The sequence below is a fragment of the Zeus faber genome, assembly GCF_960531495.2.
Source record: "Zeus faber genome assembly, chromosome: 6".
NCBI lineage: Eukaryota > Metazoa > Chordata > Actinopteri > Zeiformes > Zeidae > Zeus > Zeus faber.
Genome location: NC_137201.1, coordinates 20,801,423 through 20,827,835, shown reverse-complemented (window position 1 = coordinate 20,827,835; position 26,413 = coordinate 20,801,423). Strand labels below are relative to the sequence as shown.

The following is a 26,413-nucleotide window of genomic DNA, read 5'->3' as shown; positions in this document are numbered from 1 at the left end:
CAATCTCTGGATCTCAATATCAAATCATATGTTTCAAACTTTTTAAAACACTAATGCACATTCCTTTCAGATCTCTGCTCCCTCCCTCCAGCCCTCGGCCGCAGATCTTGACTCTGTTTGTGATCATTGGAAGTTATGAAAAACTAGCATCGGTACTTACACGCAGGAGCTCTGCTGGCAGCGTCCATGTCCGGCGCACATGTCTGGGCAGCCATCTCCGATGTACAGGTTGTCCAGAGCCCAGGTCTGCTGCTTGTCGAAAGGGGCCTGCTGGAACCAGCGGAACCTGGTGGCCTGAGACCTGAAGGAGATGCGATGAAAAGATCAATGAACTAATACTGCACAGCATGGCGTGTACAGGGGGCCGGTTCCTCATGGAGGCCACACCTGCCGTGTTAACCTGTGTACTATTCAGCTATACCCAAAGCATCCTGTACGGCAGTAGTACTACATAACACCGACCTGGCGTAGGAGGGTATGGGCAGGGTGACGCGCCCCCACTTGTTGTAGGTGTCTGAGACCAGCAGCCTCTGCAGGGTGTAGGAGGAGCAGTCTGGGCTGGTGGGCAGACAGTCCCTGACCAGGGGCTGCCAGGACAGACCCAGGTCTAGAGAGTACTCCAGCTCTATGGCTGGAGGGGGTGGATGGGAAGAGGAGAGAGGAAGGCGTAAGCAATGCAATGAAACTTCATTCGGCTGCTCACATGAATTATTTCAAATTGTGCTTCAGGACGAAAAACGGCTCACTTGTGCATAGTATGACAGTTTATAGCTAAATGGTTGATGGCTATATATATATATATATATATATATATATATATATAAAACTAATTTCAGGGAAATCCCGATCACGTTATTTGGACACCACGATTGCCCCGGTAATGACTGGAAAATAAGGTTTAGCTCAAAAAAAACACCTGGGTTTCAAATGAAGGTTCAATCCATTTGAGGAGGGAGAACTTAAAAAGGCACAAAAAGGTGCAATTATCTGTCCCACACCACTACTGCATAACACTTCCACTGTTGCTCACAGTAGCAGGAGTTGGTGACGGAGCAGGAGGCGGAGAAGTCGAACTGGATGAAGGCGTCTTGGCCGAGGCTGATGTCCGTGGTGACGGCGTAGCGCGTGTTGGACTTTTCTATGAAGGCAAAGGCCGCACCGTCGGAGCCGCACACGGGCATGCGCGTGCCCCCAGGGTGGAGGAGCCACGAGCGCCCGTCGATGGAGGAGAAATCGTCCTCCAGTGGACCCCAGCCGCTGGCGCTGCCGCCCACCACCACCTGCAGAGAAAAGACGAGAAACAGTGACTCCTCAGGAGATTGGCCGTTGGTTTTATTGAATTGCAGTCAATAAGAATTGGATGGATGGAGTAATGGATAGATGGATGGAGGGATGGATGGAGGCATGATAGATGGATGGATGGAGGGATTGGGGAATGGATGGATGGATGAATGGATAGATAGATGAAGGGATGGATGGATGGATGGATGGAGGGAGGGATGGAGGGATGGATGGATGGATGGAGTGTTGTTATACTGTCTATCAGCATAATGGACATAAGGGCCAAAAATATTGTCCATAGTGCTCATATACAGTTAAATAAAACAGAAGATATTGTTTTCACACAACAGTTCTATAAATTAGACTATTTTCAAGTAAAGGTAATTTCAATAGATTATGATTTTTTTTTTTTCAGCAATTCGGCTCCGCCCACAAAAGTTGCTGACAAGTACCGTATTAACCATTTCCAGACTGTAGACAAGCCAAAATGTAATATATTTACCCCTTATTATGTTATAATACCCACATTTTAGAATTGCTCAACAATAAATGTCTTAAACCCAATATGAAATACGTTTTTTAATAAACTATTACACATGCGTGTTTGTGTGACTTTTGGTGTGTTATATATTGCGTTGAATGATTACACATTCATCATGAAATGTTGGAACCCCGCAAAACGTAATAACCACCGGATTATTTATAGGTTATTATAGTTATTACAAAAAGTTAAACGTTATAAAGTAATGCATTGTAACAAGGCTTGATACCTGATCAATGACCCAGGGGCTGTAGAAATGTCCGTTTTTGGATGGCTGCCACCAGCGGAAGCGTGTGGAGGGGGTGCGGGCACGCAGCGGGATCTCCAGGGCCACCAGGCGAGCCTGGTTGCTATTGTTGCTGAACAGGAAGTCCTGCAGGAGCCCCCACGTCAGACCGCCGTCCACGGAGAACTGCAGCAGCACCGGCTGCGAGCGGGGGTCCGGGGCAACCTTCCCACAGCCCAGGCGCAGGAAGAACTGCACAAATCTGGTGGGGAGTGTGTAAAATTTGTCATCTATGTAAACATGCGTTCTGACTGACGTTACGGTATTTTACAAATACCATGCAATGAGTTTAAAATATTTTATTCAAATAAAAAAATATCTAAAATAAAAATGTATGTGTGTGCGTGTGTGTGTGTGTGTGTGTGTGTGTGTGTGTGTGTACCTAGCATTGGACAGGTCCATGTCGTTGGTGACCAACATGCGCAGACCGTCCTCGCTGAAGAACAGGTGGTTTCCACTGGACATGATGCCGCACTTCCTGGACGGTTTACCTCCACTGAGCAGCCTGAACCTCTCAGCGTTCACAGTGCCCCCTGCAGGTCATGTACACACGTGCACGCGCGCGCACACACACACACACACACACACACACACACACACACACACACGCACGCACGCACGCACGCACACGCACACGCACACGCACACGCACACACACACACACACATCAATACGTTATGCAGAAGGGCATTTACATATTAAACACACATATGGACACAACCTGCTAACCAACACACAAAGACACACACACACACACACCCAGACACACACACACACACACACACACACACACACACACACACACACACACACACACACACACACACACACACACACACACGCGCACACATACATACAGGGTTTGTGTGGGCATCTGCGTGTTGTGGTACCTTCAAAGTCCTCCTTCATGAAATCCGGATTGGGGGTGTCAGGCACGGAGCAGTCGGGTCCAGAGAATCTCGGATCACACACGCAGTGCGACCCGCCCACGCAGGCCCCGTGGCCCCTGCACATGTCCTGGCACTGGGGACCGATGTAGACGTTGTCCAGGGCCCAAGTGGGAGGAGACGAGCCTGCCGAGTAGAAACCCTGATACCAGCGGAACCGCACCGACCTGAGGGTGGCGAGAGCGAGAGAGAGAGAGAGAGAGAGATAGAGAGAGAATAAGAGGTATAGAGGTATGGAAATCGAGATATACTGTAGATGGATAGCTAGTTAGTTAGACAGACAGACAGCCAGAGAGACAGACAGACAGACAGACAAACAGACAGATAGATAGGTAGCTTACCCACAGAGTCGCAGCTTGCCAAAGTGGATGACCTCCCTCCTCCAGCCGTGGGTGGTGCCAGGGTAGTAGATGCTGGCCGGATGGAGCTCGGTGGAGCAGAGGGACGAGGGCTGCGGCCCGCCGGCGCACAGCGGCACCAGCAGGTGCCACGTGGCCCCAAAGTCACGGGAGAACTCCAGACGCACCGGGTTGGCGGAGGAACTGTCCACGGTGCAGCCCACATTGATCTGGACGGAGGAAGAAACACAGAACACAACGTGAATTAAAGGGAGATGCTGCGACATTTGGAATCCGTCAGCGCGATTATCCTTCTTTTAATGTAAAGCACTTTCATGTTTCTTTATTATTTATTTTATTGGTTTTTAATAATGGACTCAATGTGATATAGTATTATGTAAATCTGTTATTTTCCATTCCAGGGATTTGATTTTCGTCTGCGACGTCATCATGGATTCCGTCCGTAACTGCATAATATAAACTTAAAAACATTTCACATGAGGGTGACATTTTGAATTGGACTGATTTGTCTATTCTTGTCAAAGACATCGACTCTTATCTAACAATGATTAGTTCAGATGACTATTGTTCACGGGCGGTTAATGCTGTCATGCGTTTTTCATGCGTGTTTTAAACACCGGCTGCAAATCACATTTCCCGTGTTCTCATATTTCCAGTGTTCCCATTGGACTGAATTGAGTGGGCACACAAACATAAACATCTCAGTTAATTCAGCGTTGGCTGTAAACACCTCAAACTGGATGATGGTGTTCTCATTGACGTCAATGTCCCTGGTGGTGATGGAGTGCTCCCCGAGCTCGCTGGAGACAAACACCATGGCTGACTCATCCTCCTCCCTGCGCGCACGCACACGCACACACACACACACACACAAACACACACACACACAAGGTTGTTGAGTACACCGACCTGTTTTTACATTTTCCAGCCCCACTGTAAAGTAGACATCATTTAAAGTAAACTGTTGTTTACATAAGGGAACTTTACTTCAAAGTTAAAACTCAAGTTGAGTCTTACAATGGATACGTCAATGTCAATGTGCTTAAATATCACCTTAATACTCAACTTAGCATCGACGTATCAGCACGCTGGAGACTCCCTCAATCTATGGTATATGGATGCATTTTGCTTTGTTAACCCCCTCTCCATATGGTTACCCTGACCTTAACCACACCTATACTTAACCATCTAAACTTCACAACCTTTGACCTCTTCAGTCTCCATCTTAAACATAAGCGTCTCTATCCACGTTTCTGCTGTGTCACTCACAGGCCGGCCTTCTGATAGGGGCAGTAGAGGCCGGTGTTGCCCCCGGGGTAGAAGAGCCAGTTGGACTCGTTGGGTCCTTCCTCGAAGCTGTCGACCACCACCGGGGAGTTGTGTATGGAGCTGCCGTCGATGATGAGGTCATCGATCACCCACACCTCCTCCTTTTTACCTGCAGCATGCCGGGAGAGAGCAAAAGACAGTCACACACACAAGTCTTAAGCTATTTCTAGGCTAGGAGCTTTTGTGGAATTGCAAATGTTTTTAAATGCATGTGAGGATTTAGGGAACGTGGGCTGTCTTCAGCTTGCAAAAAAATTAGGGGACTGTCGGGCCCTGGGAATATCCCTTAAAATAACCTTCAAAGTCAAAGTTCACTGGGGTAGAACTCTATGCAAACTTAGCAATGATTTAAAATCACAACAATTGCATATATTGCACTGAAAAAGCTATTGGTGTGAAATTCCAAAATTTCCCACATCAAAACACATTGAGAGACTGCACGCATTTTGGCGGATTCAGCTTCACAGCCTCCGTGTACTAACCGCTGTTGTAGGGCTGCCAGAGCCTGAAGCGCGTGGCGTTGGTCTGGGCGCTGGCGGGCAGCGGCAGATGGAGGAACAGAGTGTCCGTGGACGTCGGAAAGTAAAACTCATCCAGCAGCAGCCAGCTGATGCCTCCGTTCACAGAGTACTGCAGCAGCACGGAATGGGAGCGCTCGGGGACCCCTGTTGAACCCCACGAGAGAGCAACGATTAGCACATAATCCCCCCCGCCCCCGGAAACACCTCACCAGAATGAGTTTATTACCAAAAAAAAAAAATATAAACAGTACAATGACTTTACAAATGAACGTACCTTTAGTGATGAACTTGAAGGAGAACTGGATGTAGAGAGTGCTGCTGCAGTCCAAATCCTGTGACACCAGCATACGCAGGCCGTCCTACAAACGTAAAGTTTTGTTTGAGCAGACAAATTTTAACAAACAAATGGAAATCCCTTCTCTTCTGTTCTCTGCGGTTGCCAGCTCCACTCAGCTCACAACCTTTTGGTGGATCTTTATTTTTCATTATGCCTTGCACACATATCCAAACGTATTTGTACGGATGGGCGGAAAATTTCTGGAACACAGTCTTGCCTCCTGACACAACGTAGTTTTAATGCCATAAAGACTGAAAATATAGTCATGTGTGCATTACAGGAAGTCGAATGACTAACATTTTATGAAGTTGTATTTTTCGCTCCTCACCCCTTTGAAGATCAGGGCGGTGCCCGACTTGAGCGGCTCCCCGCTCAGCGTCCCCCTCTCAGCTCCGTACACCTCCGGCCATGTCTCCTGCTGCAGGTTCTCGTTGAAGTCGTCTCTCAGGACGGAGGGAAGAGGGGACAAGGGCACGCAGTGCGTCCCCCCGTAACCCTTATCACACCTGGGGGGAGGGGGGCAGAGCAGCGCTTGTCTTCAACGTAAAACAAAGAGCGAAGCATTATGTTTAAATGATGCTGATTCAGGTCAAGGAGACGTCACGGCTTCTCAAGGAAATCCCAGTTTCTCTGGGACAGTCTCAATTTACCCCAAACACCGATTGAATTCACATCGAGGAGATTTCTTTTTACTTACACACATCTTCCGTTGTCACAAAGGCCGTGGCCGGAGCACATCCAGGGACACCCGGGGGCGAGAAGCACATTGTCCAGGGCCCATCCCTCGGCCCCCGGTGTGAAGTGGGTCTGGATCCAGCGGAACCGGGTCCTCGGAGAGCTGCGCCGGGAGACAAGCCGAGGGAGTCACAGACAGAGGGTCAGGGTCCGTCGTAGCCCAAAAAATAATGGATTAAAAAACATTTATTGCAGAGCTTGGCGGAGAGCTGTTGTTTCTGGCATTGTTTCGCTGTTAAATGCCATTTTTAAATTCCACAGGGAGATCATTTTAACAAGAAGAATAAATTCACTATTCTGTAATTTACTTTGATGAGTGCCAGAGCGAAGGACACACAAAGCAGTTGAACAATGCATTGATCCATCACCCCGATATGTAAGCACCATCATCACCAATGCCTTATGTATGAGGCTTCATTGATCTGTATTCTTAGTTAATTACCGATCAAAGCACCAATCAAACCAAATATTTGGTTTTCCGCCCTTTTATACATGACGAGAAGTCCAGACAAACAGAAATACATTGACATGGATGAACTTTCGACACACACTAAAGATCCTTCCAGCCACGGACTGACTCACTTAGCGGCACTGGGCAGGTACACAGTGATCCTCCTCCAGTGCTTGTACTGGGTGGAGGTGTAGATGGAGCTCTGGGTGTAGCCGGCGCAGCCGATTGCCGGGGGCACGCACTCGGGCGTGATGAGGCTCCAGTGGCGGCCGCAGTCTGTGGAGAACTCCAGGCGCACGCCGTGTGAGAAGGAGGTGGACTTACTGCAGCCCATGCTCAGCTCAAACTGCAGGAAGGACGAGCCCGACACCTCAAAGTCCCAGCTCTCTGCATAGCGGGGCTTCTCTACAAAAAGACAAGAAAGCGGTTCAAAGCTACAAAGGGCTCCTTCAAGCTTTTGACGGCAAATAGGCCCACTCCGCCCCAAATTTGACATTTTTGGAATTTATTTTTGTATATATTTCCTAAATTTGTATATTTTCTTTTTGGGCTGTGTTTTTCCTTTTTATTTGAATTGTAGAGAGAGACAGGCCATCAGGATGCCTCAGTATATATATATATATATATATATATATATATATATATATAAAATACAGTATAGTATACATATAATATAAACTTTTGAACTTCATTGGAGCCACACATAATTGTTCTATTAAACATCTGCATCGGAATACAATTTGACCTTTGAAGAATAAATAACTATTGGGAATCAAAACAGGAACATTATAATAATAATAAAACCTGGATGTTCCCTTTAACTAAAACAGTATCTATTTTTGATCATTTATTGCTAAATAATAATAATAATCCCAATAATAATAATAATAATAATATTTTATATAAAAAAATACAAATAATAATAATGATAATAATAATAATGATAATAATAATAATAATAATAATAACAATAATAATAAGTTAAACATTAGAAGGACATGACCTGAATATACATACATGATTCAGATTTGGCTTTTTGCATTTTTACACAATGTGATTCCATCTTAACAGAGCAAACTGTTTGTGTTTTTACTTTTTGACAATACGCTGGTTCGGTGCATGGGCAAAGTAAAAACATTGCAGCACTTTTACCTGGAACTGTCTGCCACAGCAGAAATACACAGCCGAGTCGATTTAAATGCAAAATGTGGGGAGTGTGATGCCGCTGTTGATTTGTGCGTGAAATGTGTGCACGCAGTACTTCATACAGGCGTGTCAGTGTTCCTGAGGGAAAATCCGTCCAGCCGACTTTATGTGTTCACAGATACACCAAGGGTTTTTTTTTTTTATCTTTATGGATGCGTTTTCAAATTGCTCCTGCTGGGCCGGCGTAACGGATGGGTGCAATCGTAATATAATATTAGCAGGAAAGGGAAGACGGTCACAGCGTGCTACTTTTGTAAATAACAGAATGTTGAGTCAGGTTCATTCTCATTAATAATGCAGGCATCGTGCACGGCCAAATCCTGTTCAAGCCTGTTAGGCTTGGAATACTTTCATGTCGAAACGCAATTTTATTTATTTAGATGATTTGTGCACATGTACAATACACTTATATGAGACTATATAAAAATTATTATTTTAGTATATTTCTTCACGTATGGAGATCTACAGTATCATGTTGACATTCTTCTTTGTTCAAAGTTTATTTCAGTTAAACACTGTTCTCATAATGTTTTCAGTATGTTTACATGTGATATCAATAAATAACAGAGGCAAAGTTAGTAGCATCTTTATTTACTGAAAATGTCAGAATTATTTTCATAGATTGTATTTTTTTCATAGAAGTATAACCAAATAATTTCCAGAAAAAGTATAATTTGTATATATATTTTAAATATATCTAAATAATGTAGAAAATGGAAGAAGTATGGTCATTACATTTTGTAATATATATAAATGACACTAGTTTGGCTTGTATTGAAACAGATGTCCATATATATATATATATATATATATATATATATATATATATATATATATATATATATATATATATATATGACGATTTGTATATTATTATGTATTATCATTGTTGTAAATGTATGCAGGCATACATAATGTGTATGCCTGTGTATGGGTGTACTGACCAGGACAGTGGGCTGCTCTGTCTCGAGGCCTTTATTATTATTTTTGTTGATGCTGCTGTTTGTTGTTGTTGTCATCCGAACCAGACAGTTACAATTAGAAATCATAGATATCCGTACGTACATGTGTGCGCCATTTGTGCATGTGCGCTGTGTGTGACTCACTGTCGATGGCCTCAGAGTTGAAGGTCAGCGCTGTGTCCAGGGAGAGGCAGTCCACCGTCACCTCCCCACCCTGGATACGGTACCAGTTGTGTCTGAGCGGGGCGGAGTCGCCAAACTTGTCGTGGAAACCGGTTCTGGAGCTGTCGTTCATCCCGACCAGGACGTCGTCCAGCGCCCACTGGGCCGAGTGTTTTCCTGCACAAGATGGAAGAAATCACGTCTTAAATCGGAACACCAATGTTTTCTCACATCACTTAAACTTTACACGTCATGCACTTCTCTCAGACACTCTTTTTCCTGATTCTCATGATGTCATCAGCTACACTCGTTAAACACAGACAATTCGATTACATTATAAAATAAGGAAACCTCGGCCACTTGTTGCACTAAATTTGCTTTACATGAGCTTTTTCAAGTGAGCAAGTTTGTACCTGTCATTCAAAGATTATCTCATGAATATTAATTAGGGCAAGAGTTCTGGAGAGGATTTATTAATTAACTTAATTATTTATTATTACATTTTTTTTGTCTTCATTTGAAGTGTCCATGGGTTTCTTTAAGGGCACTTATAAATTATTATTTCTACTATTATTATTATTATTATGATTAAAACTATAGAAAACATCATAGGGCATTTTTCTTCAAATAAAAAACAATGTTGATAAATGCTGAATTTTGTGTTTAAAAAAAAAATAAAATTAAGCCTAATTTATGATTCATTAAATTTCGAGGTCATGCAAGGTCAGTGTTTTTTTTTATACTTTCAAAGGTTTTTGCCCCACCCTGCTGCGGCTGCCACCAGCGGAACACGGTGTAGGGGCTTTTGGCCGGAGGCGGCAGCTCGATGGTCACAACCTGCGGCTCCAGGAAGGACCCGAAATCCAGCTCCCGCAGGAACTGCCATTGGATGCCGTTGTTGGTGGAGAATTGGACAATCACACCTGGGAACAGAGAGCCAGCGTCACACAAAAAGGAATACATAACAGGTTGTAGAAGAGAGGAAGTCAACAGAATAGAATAGAGTAGAAAAGTATAGAATATAATATGACACGTTATTATGCTGCTCTATGGAACACACTCATGACACCACAAAGAAACTACAATGGAAGACTTAAAAAGCTCAACGCGGACAAAGATATCAAAATCCCCAATGTCCCATTCAGCATCTTATTTAGTGATTAATGGAGAAGGCCAATTTTATAGTACATTAATAACAGCTCTTAAACTAGGCATACAGGCTATAATATAATTTCAAGTCAAATTATTCTCTGCCAATATATTCATTTATTTAGTAAAAGTAGCCGTGTAATAAGCGGGATAATGTACAGCCAGCCGACAATTATCGGCAAAATAACAGAATGGGATGGAATAGAATAGAATGGAAGGGAGTCTTCCTGAGTCCCTCTGAGTGTCTAATTATCGCAGACATGTTATTCCGGCTGAGTGCCGAGCGAGAGCGCAGAGCTTTGATTGCCTGCGAGGGGGAGCAGGACGGAGGCTCCGCGGCTCGCTGTGGATCACACGACCTTGTGGCTGATCAAAGCAGCGAGCTGCGAGGGGGAGACGGGGACGGTCTAATCGGGTCTGACATTGAGGTGGAGCCGGGATGTGGGTTCTCTGCACTATACAGGCTGCAATTTGGAAAGACTTGAAGAGCCACAGTGAGGATCACGGGTCAGGTGGGAGAAAGGTCTGCGTGGATTCTGCATTGCGTTTCCCCTGCAACCGCTGACAAAAATAAGTTTCCGTTTCTCAATGAACATGTCGACAGATCCTTGAGGATAAACTATCATATTATATTATATTTTTAATATTACATTATATTGTTAGATTTTAATTCAATTTTGTTGTTGTTCGATTGGACAACATGAAGTGCTTTTAAAAAAATGACCTTCCTGCAGCTCTTCACAATCATGGTTCAGTGTGCATCTATATTGATGTTGATATTGATCATTTCTTCTCACTTTCATATGCAGTTTTTAACTTGGCAACAAAACCAACTATCCCTTCTACACTATATATATACACTCTATATGGTTTCTGTATACTAACCACACTTTCTTATCCTCACTTCATTTTTTGAATCGTGGACTCTTATATCTGAGTTGTGTTACACCCGTACTCTACATGTTTTTCACCTTCGTTGCGTGAGCGAGGCCGCGTGCAGGTCGGCCCCAGACTCTTCGATCCGATCCGGATGTAGAACTGGACCAAGCTGAAAGGAGAAAGCAGCGGAGGTTATTCACGCGGCAGAGTATTGTTCATCTATTCATCAACTATTCATCGATCTTCAGGCGTTAAGGGAGTTTCTTCTTTCGTTTAAAACAAAGAGTTGGGGATGCACAGATACTAACACCTGTATTGGTCTTTCTTTACTCCCCCTCTTTCTGATAAAACTGCTGATAAACACACAGGGTCTTCAAAAGTACCCGAGAGGCAGTGCTCAGCGCGGGCACTCGGTCTCAGCCCCGGTGACGGCAGCGTACCGTGTGTTAGTTGTGTCTAGGGGCGTGGTGCGGGCCTCCCTCCGTCCAGGGCTGCTGAAGTACAGCGCCTTGCCCTCGCTGATGGTGCCGCAGCCCCCAGCCACCTGGCCCCCGCTCAGGCTATGCCACAGCGGGCTCAGCTTCCCCTCGAAGCCCTCCGTCAGCTCGGTGGGACTGGCCACCACGGGCACGCAGCTGTCCTGCTCCACTGAGGGACACGGGGGCAAAGAGGACTGAAGGTGATGTCGGCGAAACAAGCACAACAAACAGATTTGTTTGATTCCTATATGATACAACATTGGTGTATGTGTAAATGTTTTGTATGTTCACACATTGTCACCTAATCCTTGCACGGTCACTTTAATACAACCTGTATTTTCGGTATTATTATCATCATTACCAGGAGCTACAGTATATTGCATTTCTATAAATTAAATAATTATATCTAATATTTGTATTCTATATTCTTTATATTCTGCTTCTGTAATGCCTGCATTTCCGCTGCAGGGGATTAATTAGGTACTATTTTATCCAATCTTATCTGCTATCATACATGGTTTCTTCGAACCATGTATGACAGCTTAGCACTGCATACAAAACAAAGAGTTGGTTTTCCCTGAGACTCAGTCGTTGATGTTTCCCTTTTCTTTTGCTTTTGAATTCTTGAATTGAATTTGCTTTTCCTCTCAGTGATGTGTTGTTCGCTTGTGTCATTTCCACTCGTCCGTCTTTTGTCTGTTCGGCCCTCTCCTCTGGTGTCTCTGCGTACCGGTGTATCCCATGTCACAGAAGCAGACTCCAGAGATGCAGTCCCCGTGTCCCCCACAGTGGTTGGGACATGGCTCCGAGATGTAGACGCCGTCCAACGCGAAGGCTGGAGCGTCGCGGTAGATACTGCTCTCCTGGAACCACCGGAACCGCGTTTTACTGGAGAAGGAGGAAGGGAAATGAGAATTTATGATATAATATAAATGCAGACTTGTACAACATACGTAATGGATCGTTATAAAGACTGTTGCAGAAGGTTGGTGCCAGAGCAGAAAAGCAGAAAAACACATTAAGTAGACTGCTCCATTCACCAACTAGACCTTGGGAAGATAACGTTGGTAAAATGCGCAGATTATCAGTTGAGGAAAATAAATCTACTTTGCACAGTGCGATTGATGATTTAATACACGTCCTATTTTTTTTCTTTAAAAAACTACCTGGCTGCAACGTTGCGTGGGATGACCACGGTGACCCGCGTCCACTGCTCGTAGTCTCCGGTGTTGTAGACCGTGGGCTCCCGGAGCTCGCGCCCGCTGCCCTCGCAGACTCCGGCCCCCGGAGAGCTGGGGAAGCAGCCCTCCCTCACCAGGGCCCAGGACCGACCCGCGTCATGGGAGAACTGGAGCAGCACCGGGGCCGAGGCGCTGAACTCTGCCTCGCAGCCGATGTTTAGCTGGGAGGACAGGAGAGAAAGAGAGAGAGGGAGAGAGAGAGAGCAAGAGAGAGAGAGGGAGAGAGAGAGAGAGAGAGAGAGAGAGAGAGAAAGATGCCAAATTGTCCAATTTTCCATTCATTTCATTTGTTATTTTACAGTCGACGTATTTCCAGGTAACTGAATGATTGAATGTGGTCGAGAGTTCATAAGTGGTATCTATTGCCTTGAAAGAGGGACCGAAAATTAGCAGGTCCCACTAGAAACGCCTCTTAGCTTCACGTCCCTCCTATCACTCAGCCTTCATGCTCTTGCAAACATTAGCTAGTGGCGCCACCTTGTGACATTACATAGAAACTACAGTGGAAGACTTGAACTCCAAAGGGGGTTACAGTATTTTCCTGATAACGACACATGCACATTATCCCGTGTGCAACAGATAACATACGCTGATGTTATTTGGGTTTTTTGCACAGGAATTCAGTTTCCCTTGCGGTTACCTTGAACTGGAGGGTGTATCTCGGGCGCAAGGCCAGGTCCCGGGTCACGGCCACCCTGTCTCCGTCAGAGCGTCCGAACACCATGGCGGAGGGCGTCGGGGCGCAGAAGCTGTTGTTGCTCTCCCTCTCCATTCCCTCGTTCCCCAGCATCAGCCACACGCTCATCTGGTTCAGAGGATAGTCAAACGCTGGCTTCTCATAGAAGTTCTACAGGTGGAAACAAGGGAGGGAGAAAGCAAAACACGATAAGAATATTCCATAGTCTAAATCCGTGATTCTCAACATTTTCCATATAAGGCACCCTCAATTGGATACCCATTTGGCCACAGACGCCACTTAATTCAGTCTACAGGAGCCCAATCTGAGAATAATTGCATTGTTAAATACGATCTAGCGTCTATACCATGCTTTGGGTGTAACAGTGGAAACTACGATCAAAACATTCCTTATTGTAAAATGGTGTAAATTGGTGAAGTTTAACTCTTGAACATTTTGCTGGGGACTTCCTGAAACCTCTTGAAGGACCCCTCTTGGTCCCAGGAGGGTGGACCCCATGTTGAAAACCACTGGTATAAATTCAAAATGTTGTTAATCTGTCTCTGGGTAAACAGCAGCAGAGGATTAGTTCTGATAGAATTCTTCACTCTGAAATGATATCCATCATTCTAGGTTAAATTGCGCCGGCCCCTCTGACCTGAGGAAGGGTGGGGTTGGCCATGGGGATGATGTGCTTCTCTCGCTCGGACAGGATGATGACGTCGTCGATGGCCCACTGGTCATAGCCCTCCCCTGAGTGGAGCGGCTGCCACCAACGGAACCTGGTGGAGGGCGTCTTGGAGGCCAGCGGGAGTTCATAGTGCACGAAGCTATGGGACAGAGGGGAAAGAGAGGTCATTGCTGATCTTGGGAGTCATTTCAGAAGATGGCCTGTTTTCTATGATGAAGGTACGGATGGACTTCCATAAACTTCCATACGTCTTCATACTGCAGGGGTGATAACAGTGAAATGAAGACGAAGTCAGTCATTATTGTCATCAACGGCGCTAACGTCTGGTAAATGAGACCTGGAACCTCTTGAAGGACCCCTGAGAACCACTCGTCTAGGAAATAGTTTGATCAGATGTTGGCAGGGCTGGGGATGTGAGGTCTCCTACCGAGGTTTGGTGAAGTCGGTGAAGTACATCTCGGCGATGAGCCCCCAGCTGATGCCACCGTCGTTGCTGTACTGAAGCAGCACGCCCTCCTCCCGGCTGTCGGCCTGGTTACACTCCGCCCAGTCTCCGCCCACTCGCAGGTAGAACTGCACGAACTCCGCCCACTCTGTGTCCAAATCCCAGCTCACCAGCTGCCTCAGCCCAGCCTGAAAGACAAAATAAATAATTTTGTCTGAGTGCAAAAATAAATGTGTGCCTAGAGGTCAAAGGTCAACATATTCCATGGTGATAATCAGGTTATCATGTCCATCACATCCTACCTTGCTCAAGTAGAGTGAGGACCCGGAGGAGACCACCCCGCAGCCCATGTCGGGGGTCACCACCTCTCCGCCAATCACCTCCTGCCACGTGGCCAGCAGTGCATCCTGGGACTCGAAGTCGGACAGCACACTAGAGGAGAGTGGGGAGGACGGCTGGCAGTCGGTGCCAGAGAAGCCGTCATCACACCTGCTTGAGGAGAGAATTCAGCGTCACCTCACACTGCGCAGGAGGAAGTACACGCAGACCTTCTACTGAAGTCATAGTACAATTACACTGACACAAAGTGTTTTTTTCAACCAAAGTTAGGTGTTGGAAATGTAGTGTATGATTGTGTCATGCATGTGTTGTTTGTGTGCATTTGTGCACGTGCATGCATGTCTATAGGTTTGGGTACGTGTGTACGGATTTGGGTGCACGTGTGTGGACTGACCTGCAGTGTCCGTGGTCGCACCAGCCGTGTCCGTGACACATGTTAGGACACTGCTGGCCGATGTAAATGTCGTCCAGTGCCCACTCGTCCTGCTCGCCGTAGTAGTTCTGGATCCAGCGGAACCGAGTGGCACTCGACCTGAGTGCGCGCACACGCACACACGCACACGCACACACACACACACACACACACACACACACACACGAATACACCCAGTCACAGACTATGACTTTAAATTATAATCATTATAAAAAACAGGCAATCTAAACACACCTAGCAAATAGGACATAAGAAAGTGAGAAAATGCGATTCAGGTCTAAGAAGATCCAGTGCATCCAGTACATACCATAGACTTGAAAACCAAATGAGATGTTATGTAAAATCTACACATGTAGGTTCGTCCGCTGTGTGAAATGTGTCCGGCAGAGTGCAATGCTGTTTGTATTGACAGTTCATGTGAGCTGAGCCTCCAAGAGTGTGGACATGCAGTTAAAATCTGAATGATGAATAACAGAATGTGTGTGTATGTGTGTGTGTGTGTGTGTGTGTGTGTGGGGGTTATTTTACTGGGTGGTGCCCCAGGTTGTGGTTTCAGTGACCCGCGGTGACCTGGAAGGTCTCATCAGGGTTTACTGCCATGGCCTCCCATCGCACATGGAATGAGTTCAGAACACCTTCATTCAAGAGCCATTAAGAGGTCAGGGAGTCGGGCGGAGGTGACCGTGCCCTCTGAGGTGAGGGCTAAAGATTGTTTTAATAAGAAGTACGTGTGTATGTTTAACCGTGCCACAAAATACAGCGGCATAGAAGACATTCCATGAACGTCACCCAAATTGATATAGGGAGGAAATTGTCCAAGCTGTCTAACCTGTTTAACCTCAGTTTCTATGGATGGCATTTGATAAAGTGCATCTCATCTGTATCTCATTATGTTTGTGTACGTTCAGTGCATCCTATTTGTCTGTATAAAAGGAGGAGGATAAAACCCAATCTGATGGAAGCCATTTGTGAGGCACATCACTTTGGCGGGCGGTGTGTCGCTCACCATGTCTTCTGAGGCAGCGGCAGAGTGATGCGTCTCCAGTCCTTGAACTCGGAGGGGTGGTACACGCTGGGGGCCGTGAACTCAGAGCAGCTCGGCATCCCTGGCAGGCAGGCCTACGTAGAGGACGGAGGGCTTTTACAACACCCCTCATGATACTTTCCGTGCACGATTTGTGTTGGATACACCATAACACACAAGAAGATTAAAGTTGATTTTTTTGACTGTTTAAATGTAGTTCTTTAGAATATAGAACTTTATTTATACTTAAAATAATATTTTAACTTTGCCAAAGGGCATACAAATATTTAAAGTACACTTACTGAGTTTATATATATTTAGTATTTCCATAAATTGAACCACACTCTACTTTTTGTACAAAAATATGAATTTCTATGCGCATATGAGAACAAAGAAGAGAAAACATTTAACGAGGATTCATTACGACCTATTCAATTCCAAAGGCAATAAAAATCTTGACGGGTACTTGGGTGCCTTATGAATATTTATGAGCCAATTGTCATCACAGAAAATCTTTGTTGAATTATAGGAAGATAATCTTCTTGCTGATTCAAGTATTACCCTGTAGTTTTCTAATGCCGGGATGATAAAAACGTACCGTAATTGCGATAATTCCTCATCTGAAACAAAGTGCCACATTTAAAGACTCTAATTATTTACACATTATTACTGAGGCGATAATGGCCAAATCAATATTCATGATCATGAATAAATGATAGGCTTCCTTGCCTCCCTTACTGGTGACTTCAACAAGTTTTCCCTCAACTTTCCTCGATGGCTCGGGTCAGATTAACGAATGGCAGGTAGCTGAGGGGGGGAATGGTTCAGTGCTCCTCACCTCTTTCACCAGGTGCCAGGTGAGGCCGTGGTTGGTGGAGAACTCCAGGCGGACCTGGGTGTCAATGTGGGGGGAGGGTTCGCGGCCGCAGCCCATCACCAGTGAGAACTGCAGGCTGTAGGACGCCCCGATCTGCATCGACTGGGTCTCCACGTACCGGATGCTGGAGCCAGGACTGGGCTCTCCAGCGAAACTAAAGGTCAACATGGAGGAAGAAAACATGAGATGTGTGAGTTCCAACCAAGGTCAGAGTTAGGCACTCAATAGGTAATCACAGAAGTTTGCAGTATGTATGCTATTATAAACCATGCTATACAAACCCAAAAGTCTTAAGTCACAATAATTGGAAGATGACTGATTTTAAAGAAGACTATTTTTTCAGTTATTGATTTATCTGCTGATTTCTTTAAACAAAACCAAATGCTTATAGGAGAGGTGACTGAGTTCCAAAAGTTAAACATAAAAAAAGTTCAAAGCCTGAAGTGCCTTAAATTGCAGTTCAGCTGATGGCCACTAGATTCTGCTTCAGAAAACCTCAGAAACATATTAATGGAAATACAAAGTCTATACATTTTAGGGTACATTTAAGGGGTTTCAATGTCGATGTTTACTTCGTCTATTTGGTGTCTTGGTTGTGATTTTGAAAATTATTGTTCCAAGGGCCAGGAGTTGTCTTGATTGACAGGTCTCTAGTTCACATTCAGGCAAGGTGGCCCGGTTCGTGGTTTCACTTTACGCACCTTGTTGCACAAATCTATAAAGCTGTGCCCCCCCAAGATGGGACAGATCAAAAACCAAAACTAGAGGCTTCAAATTGTCTCTTCAGAAACCGAAGGGCATGACGGACGCTACGTTCATTTCCTTCTACCCTCTGTGGTGTTTACCTGAGCGTCCAGTCGTGTTGGCAGTAGGGCTGGACGTGGCCGAGGTAGAAGCCGAGACTCTGCGTGACGTCGAGCACATTGCTGAAGTCCAGACTGATGGTGTTGAACAGCACCGAGGTCATGGTGATTTCATCCAGCGCCCAGACATCCTGGCCGCGGCCCGAGTGGTACGGCTGCCACCAGCGGAATTGTACCCCAAACTTACGAGCCCTGGGAGGAAGTTCCACCGACACGATCCTGAACGAAGGGGAGGAAAGGTGTCAGGTGTGCAGCTTCGTGTACACTTGCAATTCTAATAACAGGATGGAACTAAGGGAGATGGATATGGAGGGGTGACGGGTGTCTCTGTAATCACGACCAGTCCAGCTGGACTGAGTCACAGCCGCTGGGTTTTGACTGTGAGTCAGGCTCTGACGTAACCCCACATAATCATAATCTGTTGTTCGTCCATAATTTATACTTCAAAGCATTGTGCCAAGATTTTCTCAAATTGCCAGCTGTAATGCATGTAATACAACCTTTCAGCACAAGCATACCGCAGGACATATAGAGTAAGAGACAGACACCCATAGCCTTTCCTATGGTTCCTCCTTCCTTAACCCTGACAAAATGCCCCCCTAGTCAATCGTTCTAGCTCTCCAGGGGGGGTCAGACCACTTTGTCTTCATTACACACACAGATGACACTAACTGTCTCAATGTCTCCCCCTGGGTTACACCTCCAGCAAGCCATTAGTGGAGCAAATGTGTGTGTTAATAGAGTTATGGTGTCTCTATGGGGTCATATTATCTCCCCCTTTCTCACACACACACACACACACACACACACACACACACACACACACGTGCACACACACACACACACACACACACACACACACACACACACACACACACACACACACACACACCTGGGCTCGTGGAAGCCCTGGTAGGCGTAGTGCCTCAGCAGGGTCCAAGTGATGCCGTTGTCTGAGGAGTAGTGCAGCAGGACGCCCTCTCCTGGTTGGTCTGGGGCAGGACACGAGCTCAGGGTGCTCCGGCTGCCGAGACGAAGTGTAAACTGAAGGTACCTGCGGAGGAAGAGGAGCAGGAGGGTCAGCGGCATATTTGGCATTTCAAGCTTCAATGCTAAAGAAAGGCGGGCTGCAGATAACCAAGAAAAAAATGATGAAGGAAAAGAGACGGCGATCCCAAGAAAAACTCCCAAGGAGAAGAAGAAAGGTCAGCATAAGTGAGTTCAGAGGACAGGTGAAAGAGAGATAAAGAAAGAGATGGAGAGAGACAGACAGATGGGGAAAGGGATTGATGAAGAGAGCAAGGAAAGATGGGAAGAGATGGGCGAGATGATCGATGAGATGATTAAATGAACGAGGACGAAAATGAGAAGAGAGGTGGTGGTGGGAGAGAGAGAGAGAGCGAGAGAGAGAGAGAGAGAGAGAGAGAGAGAGAGAGAGAGAGAGAGAGAGAGAGAGAGAGAGAGAGTATGAAACTCATATTCTCACCTATTATGTTAAGATTGACAAAGTCTCTACGCTTTCAATACTGTTGTGTGTTTGATTGTATAATTTCGACTGACTTAAAATAAATAAAATGACGGTCCCTGGCTCTGCTTTGCTTTCATTAGCGGAACAGTTCCCTCTCCAAGACAGCTATTCACTCAATCAGACAGGAAACTGGCGTTAAATATGGCCGTCAGGTGGCACCCAGAGAGCTGCAACAGGCATCAATCCAACACAGATGCCACATCTAACTCCATCGCTCAATCTCTGTCTTTTTCTTGCTCTAATTTGTTTCTCCCTCGCTCTCTCTCTCTGTCTCTACCACTCATACTCTGCTGTCATCGCGTCTCTCATCTGCAGAGCTCGCTGCAATCACAATCCGTCTCCGAGCGTCGGACGGGGGGAATGAATGGAAGAGGGAGCTATTGACGGAGCAGAGCAGAGAGATGACTGGTTGACAGATCAGCGGTATTAATCAAACAGGAACCGACACCTGTGGGGGGCGACGCCCTGCCCGTACTAAGTGCTCTGTCCGTAGAAGCAGCAGCAGAACCTGAGCTCAGCTTGTTTGGGTTTGTGTGGATGTAGGTGTGATTACACGCGTATGGTTGCTGGTGTAAATGGTTGGTGTGCCTTTAATTTAAAAACATACCTTACCTTACAAAAGCGATCTAAAGGGTGTTTAGCAATGCCGATGCAATGTCATAAGTCCACTATAATCATAGCAAGTGTATGGTATACTTAGCCGCTCTGCTTAGACTGAAACCACGTGTTTTTTGGTCTGTCTGAGGTGTATATACTGTATATACTGTACCTGGCCTGCGAGCTGTCTAGCGGCGCGGTGACCAGGTGTCTCCGGCTGTCCCGGTTGAAGACCAGGGCCTTGCCGCTGGCCAGCACCCCGCAGCCGAAGCTGACCTCGGCCCCCCGCAGCGAGGAGAAGCTGTGGTATGAAGAGAGCCGCGGGCTGGAGAAGCCCTCCGACAAGAAAGCAGAGAAGGTCTGCGAGGCGAGCTCACACGCCGGACCGCTGAAACCTGGGTCACATCTGTTGGGATGGAGGAGGGGGAGAGAGGAGAGGAGAGGTGGAAAGGAGTGGAAGCCATTAAAAGGGAGTGAGGGATATAAAAAAGAAGAGGAAGGAGAGATAATGAATATCCATTAATAAATCATAACCATAATACAGTGTGATTAATGTCGGATCGCGATTGGTGCTGCGGGGCACTGGATGGGAAATGAGCAGACCGTCATATTGGATTTATTCACTTTAATAATCGTTCTTACTTGCAGCCGGTGCGCGTGCAGTGTCCCCGTCCCGAGCAGAACCGAAGGCAGGCGGGACCGATATACACTGGAGAAGACACAGAAACGGGTGTCAGATTAAATGATACTGCAGAGAAGGTGTCTTCTGTCTTGTGTCCAGTCCCTCTAAGGTGTTTAACTATTGCAGTCGAAGATGATTGAATTTTTCCTCATCTAAATCCCTCTGCTCTACATATCCTTTAAAAGCTGATGGTAGATCATTCTCCAGTCATTACGCCTTCATACATCAGTGTGGAGATCAGATCCACTCGACCTAAGGTCAGGGAAACCATGTCCATCCCAGGGAACGGCATCCTGGGAGTGACCAAACTCTGTTTTCGATCCCCCAGCAACCTCTGTTGGGATGTGGCTTCCATTCCGTGTCACACCAGCTCACTGACATAATAATTTATGAGCTCATTGGACAGAACACAAAGGCACATGGGCTATTCCTGCTTGCTGGCAGCTCCATGTCACACTCAGGTTTAATGACAAAGAAGGGTCAGGGAATCGCTGCAATTCCAGATGACCTGATATATGTTTATACAGAGGAGGCAGGGAAACTGTGCTTGAAGGGTTACGGTCAGGGTCTTTTGATTAAATATAACCGCGGGCTCAAATAGTTTCCTGAATGTCCCACCAGTCAACCTGGAGGATACTCTGGGAGCTCCACTGAAAACACCACTTCTATCTATTAATGGAATGGTTCAAGTCAGTTGGCAGTGGAATTTTTTTTATTTGTAAATAACAAAAACAAGACGATGATATTGTCTTGTTTTATGATATTTGCTGCTGCCTGCAGCTTGCAAGGCTCAGGTTTGACCTCTGATAAAGACAGAATAATCTACCAATGTATGCAGTTGTTGAGCAAAAGATGCACATTTGAAATTACCGTAATTACTACACTATTCTATATTAAGTAATTACCATCATTTTCGGTTGGCTTACCATCACAGCTAATACCATGAACCTTCTATATGCCACTGTGTTTTTGCGTTGATATGTGCGGTATATATTGTGTGGCGTATTACTGGGGCTGTGTAGGATCCTACAGGACACTGCAACAGGGAACTTTGTTCTGACCGTTATCGATGGCCCACATGTTGCTGGTTCCAACACCAGTCTGTCTCCAGCGGAACTGAGTGTTCTCCGTCAAGGCGGCGTTGGGCAGAGGGATGGAGATCCGCGTCCAGCTAGGAACACAAATTATGGTATACACAATAAAAAACATTTTAACATAGAAATAAAACAGACACACAGGCGCAGTTATACACAGGTAAGCTAAAGCATATACACGCAGCTCGGCGGCTTCATACCCGCTGTAGTTGTCGGAGGAGTAGACGGTGCTGTGAGGAAGGTGGGGTCCAGCACACAGCTCTGGGAGACACTCGGTGTGGAGGAGCGACCAGGAACGGCCGTGGTTGGTGGAAAACTCCAGGCTTACACTGATAGGAACACCAGAAAGTACGTAATCATCCAATATTTAATACTGGAGAAACCATGATGGGCATCACAATCAGAGTTGAAAGCCTTTGATGGAGATTTATAGTCTGCGCTGCTCTCTTTAGTCTCCGATCTCCTTTCCCATTTCAATCGCCACATGAGTATAGTGCCAAAAACACAAAGTAACGCTTGAATCAGGCCCAACATTTAAATCCCAAATAAAATGGGTTTGAAGCCCAACTCTGCCTTGATAATGAACAGTCGTTTCTGATCAAAATTGGAACTTATCAATAACCATGGACCCGCCCCCTCTGAAATGAATCCCACTTAACAAGGCATCGATTGTGTGAAACAATAAAGTGCACCCCACCTATTGGCGGGCTGGTAGGAGCCGCAGCCCAGGTTGATGGAGAACTGGGCGACGTGCGTGTGCGCTCCGGGCAGAACTGGCAGCAGCTGCATGAAGTCCAGTGCCCACACGTGGCGCTCAGCTCCCCCGTGCGCCGGCTGCTCCAGACAGAACTGAGTGACCGGAGTCTGCAGCCCAGTGGGCAGCGCCACGGACACTACAGCAGGAGACTGGAGAGAGGGAGGGAGAGCGTTTCAAAAAACCTTTTTATTTCACTCATGTAGCATTTACTGTGATTCCAGCGGTAGCACAAAAATAGAAATAATAAGGCAAAAAAAAAAGTTAAGAATGAAAGAAAATTAAAAACCATACAAGAAAAAAAACATCCAATGGAAAAAAAACAACCACTTATATTACAACACCAAAATAATCAAGTAAACCAAGAGCAGAAAGTTAGGTTTACATCTAAAAATGAGCAAATAAAAAAGCGTGCATATCACTAATCAGTTTGTAAAGCAAAAATCCTGAGAGTATGGCTCTCACCAGAGCAACAAACAACGGAACAACATCCTGATTAAAATTGTTCTCTACTTTAGTTTTCCTGATTTCGTAGATCGACAGTTTCGCTTCCACAAATAAAAAATGTAAGAGTTTCCATTTAGCTGGTTTTAGCCTGTTGTGTTCAGCACCAAAGACAAAGGCAGGTTCAGAAAACGATTCTCCAACCTTTCCAGATAAAATACTCGAAACTTCAAAATGTGGTTCAAGTTTAGGGCATTTACAAAAAACAAAACAATGAAAAACGGTCTCTAAAAATCCATAGAAAGATTGCGAGAGAGAGAGAGAGAGAGAGAGAGAGAGAGAGAGAGAGAGAACGTATGCGCACGTCTTCTTACATTGGTGTGTGTGTGTGTGTGTGTGTGTGTGTGTCTGTCTGTGTGTGTGTGTGTGTGTGTGTGTGCGGGTGTGTGTGGGTGTGTGTGTACGTCTCACCCTGTAGGAGGAGTATGGCAGTGTGTCCAGCACCACGCGCTCCCTCCTGCCCTCAGATCGTCCAAACACAATCACATCGTTCTCATGGGACTCTCCCGGGTCGCACTCTCCGCCGCCTGGACATACACATAATCACCACGACGATATTTATCCAAATTTTTAATGAGGCTTAAATCTTTGCCCCATTGGACTGCATTGAAGCACAGTGAGTATCCCGACAATAATTGGAATAAGACCTGGACTGTAAAATGGCGAACCCACCCTTTAAAGAAACAGCTAGAGAGAAGCAGTTGTGAGAAAAAAATAATCAAAGTAAAAGGGTTCGGGCAAGTAAGTTATTTATCTTAAATGTACCTTAAGTATTAAAGGTAAAAGTGCTTGTCGATGATACTTCATAAAGTACTGCTGAACCATTTTCCCGAACGTCGGTGCAAAAAGTAGCGGAGGCAAAAGTCAAAAGTCTCCAAAACTGACTACACTTCAGTAAGTATGGATACTTGAAAAATACATTTCCACCATGGAGTGTCAGTGATGTGTTGGTACCCATGGTGAAGTGGAAGCGCAGGTTTCCGTAGGACGTGGTGTCCAGGTACGGTGTGCAGACCTTTCTCCGTCCCTCGCGGTCAAACACGAGCGCCGAGCCCGACTCGATCTCGCCGCACTGCATCCCGTGGACGGCGCCCTCGATGTCCCAGCTGGTAGACAGGGAAACAACAGGTAAGCGACAGTTGAACAACAGGTAAACGACAGGTGACGGGTACGACAGGTAACGACAGGCAAATGACAGGTCAACAACCGGTAAACGACAGGTAAGCAAAAGGTAAATAACAGGTAAACAAAAGGATAATGACAGTCAAATAACAGGTGAACGACAGGTAAACAAAAGGTAAACAACAGGTAAACGACAAGTAACCAAAAAGTAAATGACAGGTAAACAATGTTTTTACTCAAATAAATTACCAAAAAGTTGCATCCATTCCGTTATATATATTTCATGGTAACTTTTAAAACCCTGTAATAATGAATAGTAAGTTATAACAATAATTTATAAGCAATTCATGTATTAATAGCAGTATACTTATTTATTTTAAAAATGTTTCGATCCATAGAACGTTAAAGTTTTGCTGTTTTAGTGTTTAGGTGATTTGCTGAAAATTAGCACATCACGAGCCTTGTCCATTTGTGTTTTGATTATTTAACTCTGCTCTCCAATTGAATGTGTTTCACAATGAAATAACATCCTGATTGAACGCACGCACACACACACACACACACACACACACACACACACACACACACATACACACACACACACACACACACACACACGCCAGGATGGTAACAATTATCTTTAGTTGATTAATCAATCTCCCATCGGCGTAGCAGTGAAGAGTTGACATAGTTATACTTCACACCTTGGAGATAAACACGCACACGCACGTACGCACACACACACACACACACACGCATGCACGCACGCACGCACACACACACACACACACACACACACACACGGGAAATAGCTGAGCATGTATACACAGGACACACACGCACAAACATATGCAGAAAAAACATCCTCTCTCTCGCAGCAGAGGATCCTCATTAACACTGACAGCAGTTAACTCAGTGTGTCTTTCCTCTCCTGTGCTCCATATCCTCCATCTCTCCATTTCCTCCATCTCTCTCTTCTTTCCCTCTGCCCCCCCAACCCCCTCCTGTCACCCTGAACAGGGCTGCCGTGTCCCTGTCACAGCTGATCCTGGGTTAAAGTGACACTGAGTGCGGTGCTCTCTCCGTGCACGTGTCAGGCTGTAGCTTCCTAATGAGCCGGGGCTAGTGCATGTGAAGGTAGGTGCGCGTCGCGGGGAACACCTGTTTGAGGCTTGTCTAGTTAAGGGGGGCGCTCTGACGAAAGGGGGTCCACGCTAATTTCTGATTGAGAATAAGAGTAATAACAATATAAACTGTGTGTGTGTGTGTGGGCGGGGGGTATCGGTGTGCTTACGGAAATGTTGTTTGTTTAGATCGGTGTTCCTGGGATTATGTGGTATTTCGGTAAATCTGTGTGCATGCTTAACTATACTGTATATTTGTATGTATGCTTACCTGTGTGTGTGTGTGTGTGTGTGTGTGTGTCTGTGTGTGTGTGTGTGTGGGTAAATTTGGTGGCATGCATATGTGTAACCAGACATGTGTTTATGTGTGTCTTTGTGTGTGTGTGTGCTTGTGCCTGCCTGCGTCTGTGTTATGTGTGTAAATTTGGTGGCATGCATAGGTGTAAACTGCTTGTGTGTACATGCTTGTGTGTGTGTGTGTGTGTGTGTGCGTGTGTGTGTGTGTGTGTGTGTGTGTGTGTGTGTGTGTGCGTGTGCGTGTGCGTGCGTGCATGCGTCCATTCGGGTGTGTGCATGCTTGTGTGTGTGTGTGCGTGCGTGCGTGTGTCCATGCGGGTATGTGCGTGCAGGCGTGTGTGTCATAGGTGTCCTGCTCTGAGCAGATGGAGCCTTGTCTCTGTAGCAGTCAGAGGTATGGCACTCACCTGAGTCAGTGCACAACAAGAGCAGAGCCCCCCCCACACACACACACTCTCACTTGACATACGACAAGTAACTGTGACAGACACACACATA

The 26,413-nt window shown here is 45.8% G+C and overlaps 1 protein-coding gene across 1 annotated transcript in view; it reads right to left on the bottom strand.

Moving 5' to 3' along the window:
* reln (reelin) overlaps positions 1-26,413 on the bottom strand; it is a gene marked incomplete at its 5' end in the record, with an annotated part of 118,522 nt that overhangs the window by 13,716 nt on the left and 78,393 nt on the right. The window contains 36 exons of the mRNA XM_080001851.1: positions 161-301; positions 463-631; positions 1,031-1,280; positions 2,052-2,310; positions 2,491-2,641; positions 2,999-3,222; positions 3,397-3,623; positions 4,145-4,250; positions 4,684-4,852; positions 5,226-5,408; positions 5,539-5,623; positions 5,930-6,107; positions 6,299-6,439; positions 6,919-7,192; positions 9,100-9,294; positions 9,882-10,040; positions 11,238-11,314; positions 11,586-11,793; positions 12,355-12,512; positions 12,791-13,026; positions 13,506-13,712; positions 14,200-14,371; positions 14,660-14,865; positions 14,980-15,166; positions 15,411-15,548; positions 16,456-16,568; positions 17,312-17,504; positions 18,196-18,432; positions 19,106-19,267; positions 20,511-20,744; positions 20,981-21,047; positions 22,082-22,191; positions 22,315-22,443; positions 22,812-23,020; positions 23,784-23,899; positions 24,327-24,478. Coding sequence (XP_079857977.1) covers positions 161-301; positions 463-631; positions 1,031-1,280; positions 2,052-2,310; positions 2,491-2,641; positions 2,999-3,222; positions 3,397-3,623; positions 4,145-4,250; positions 4,684-4,852; positions 5,226-5,408; positions 5,539-5,623; positions 5,930-6,107; positions 6,299-6,439; positions 6,919-7,192; positions 9,100-9,294; positions 9,882-10,040; positions 11,238-11,314; positions 11,586-11,793; positions 12,355-12,512; positions 12,791-13,026; positions 13,506-13,712; positions 14,200-14,371; positions 14,660-14,865; positions 14,980-15,166; positions 15,411-15,548; positions 16,456-16,568; positions 17,312-17,504; positions 18,196-18,432; positions 19,106-19,267; positions 20,511-20,744; positions 20,981-21,047; positions 22,082-22,191; positions 22,315-22,443; positions 22,812-23,020; positions 23,784-23,899; positions 24,327-24,478 — 6,222 coding nt within the window. The remainder of the gene's footprint in view (positions 1-160; positions 302-462; positions 632-1,030; positions 1,281-2,051; positions 2,311-2,490; positions 2,642-2,998; positions 3,223-3,396; positions 3,624-4,144; positions 4,251-4,683; positions 4,853-5,225; positions 5,409-5,538; positions 5,624-5,929; positions 6,108-6,298; positions 6,440-6,918; positions 7,193-9,099; positions 9,295-9,881; positions 10,041-11,237; positions 11,315-11,585; positions 11,794-12,354; positions 12,513-12,790; positions 13,027-13,505; positions 13,713-14,199; positions 14,372-14,659; positions 14,866-14,979; positions 15,167-15,410; positions 15,549-16,455; positions 16,569-17,311; positions 17,505-18,195; positions 18,433-19,105; positions 19,268-20,510; positions 20,745-20,980; positions 21,048-22,081; positions 22,192-22,314; positions 22,444-22,811; positions 23,021-23,783; positions 23,900-24,326; positions 24,479-26,413) is intronic.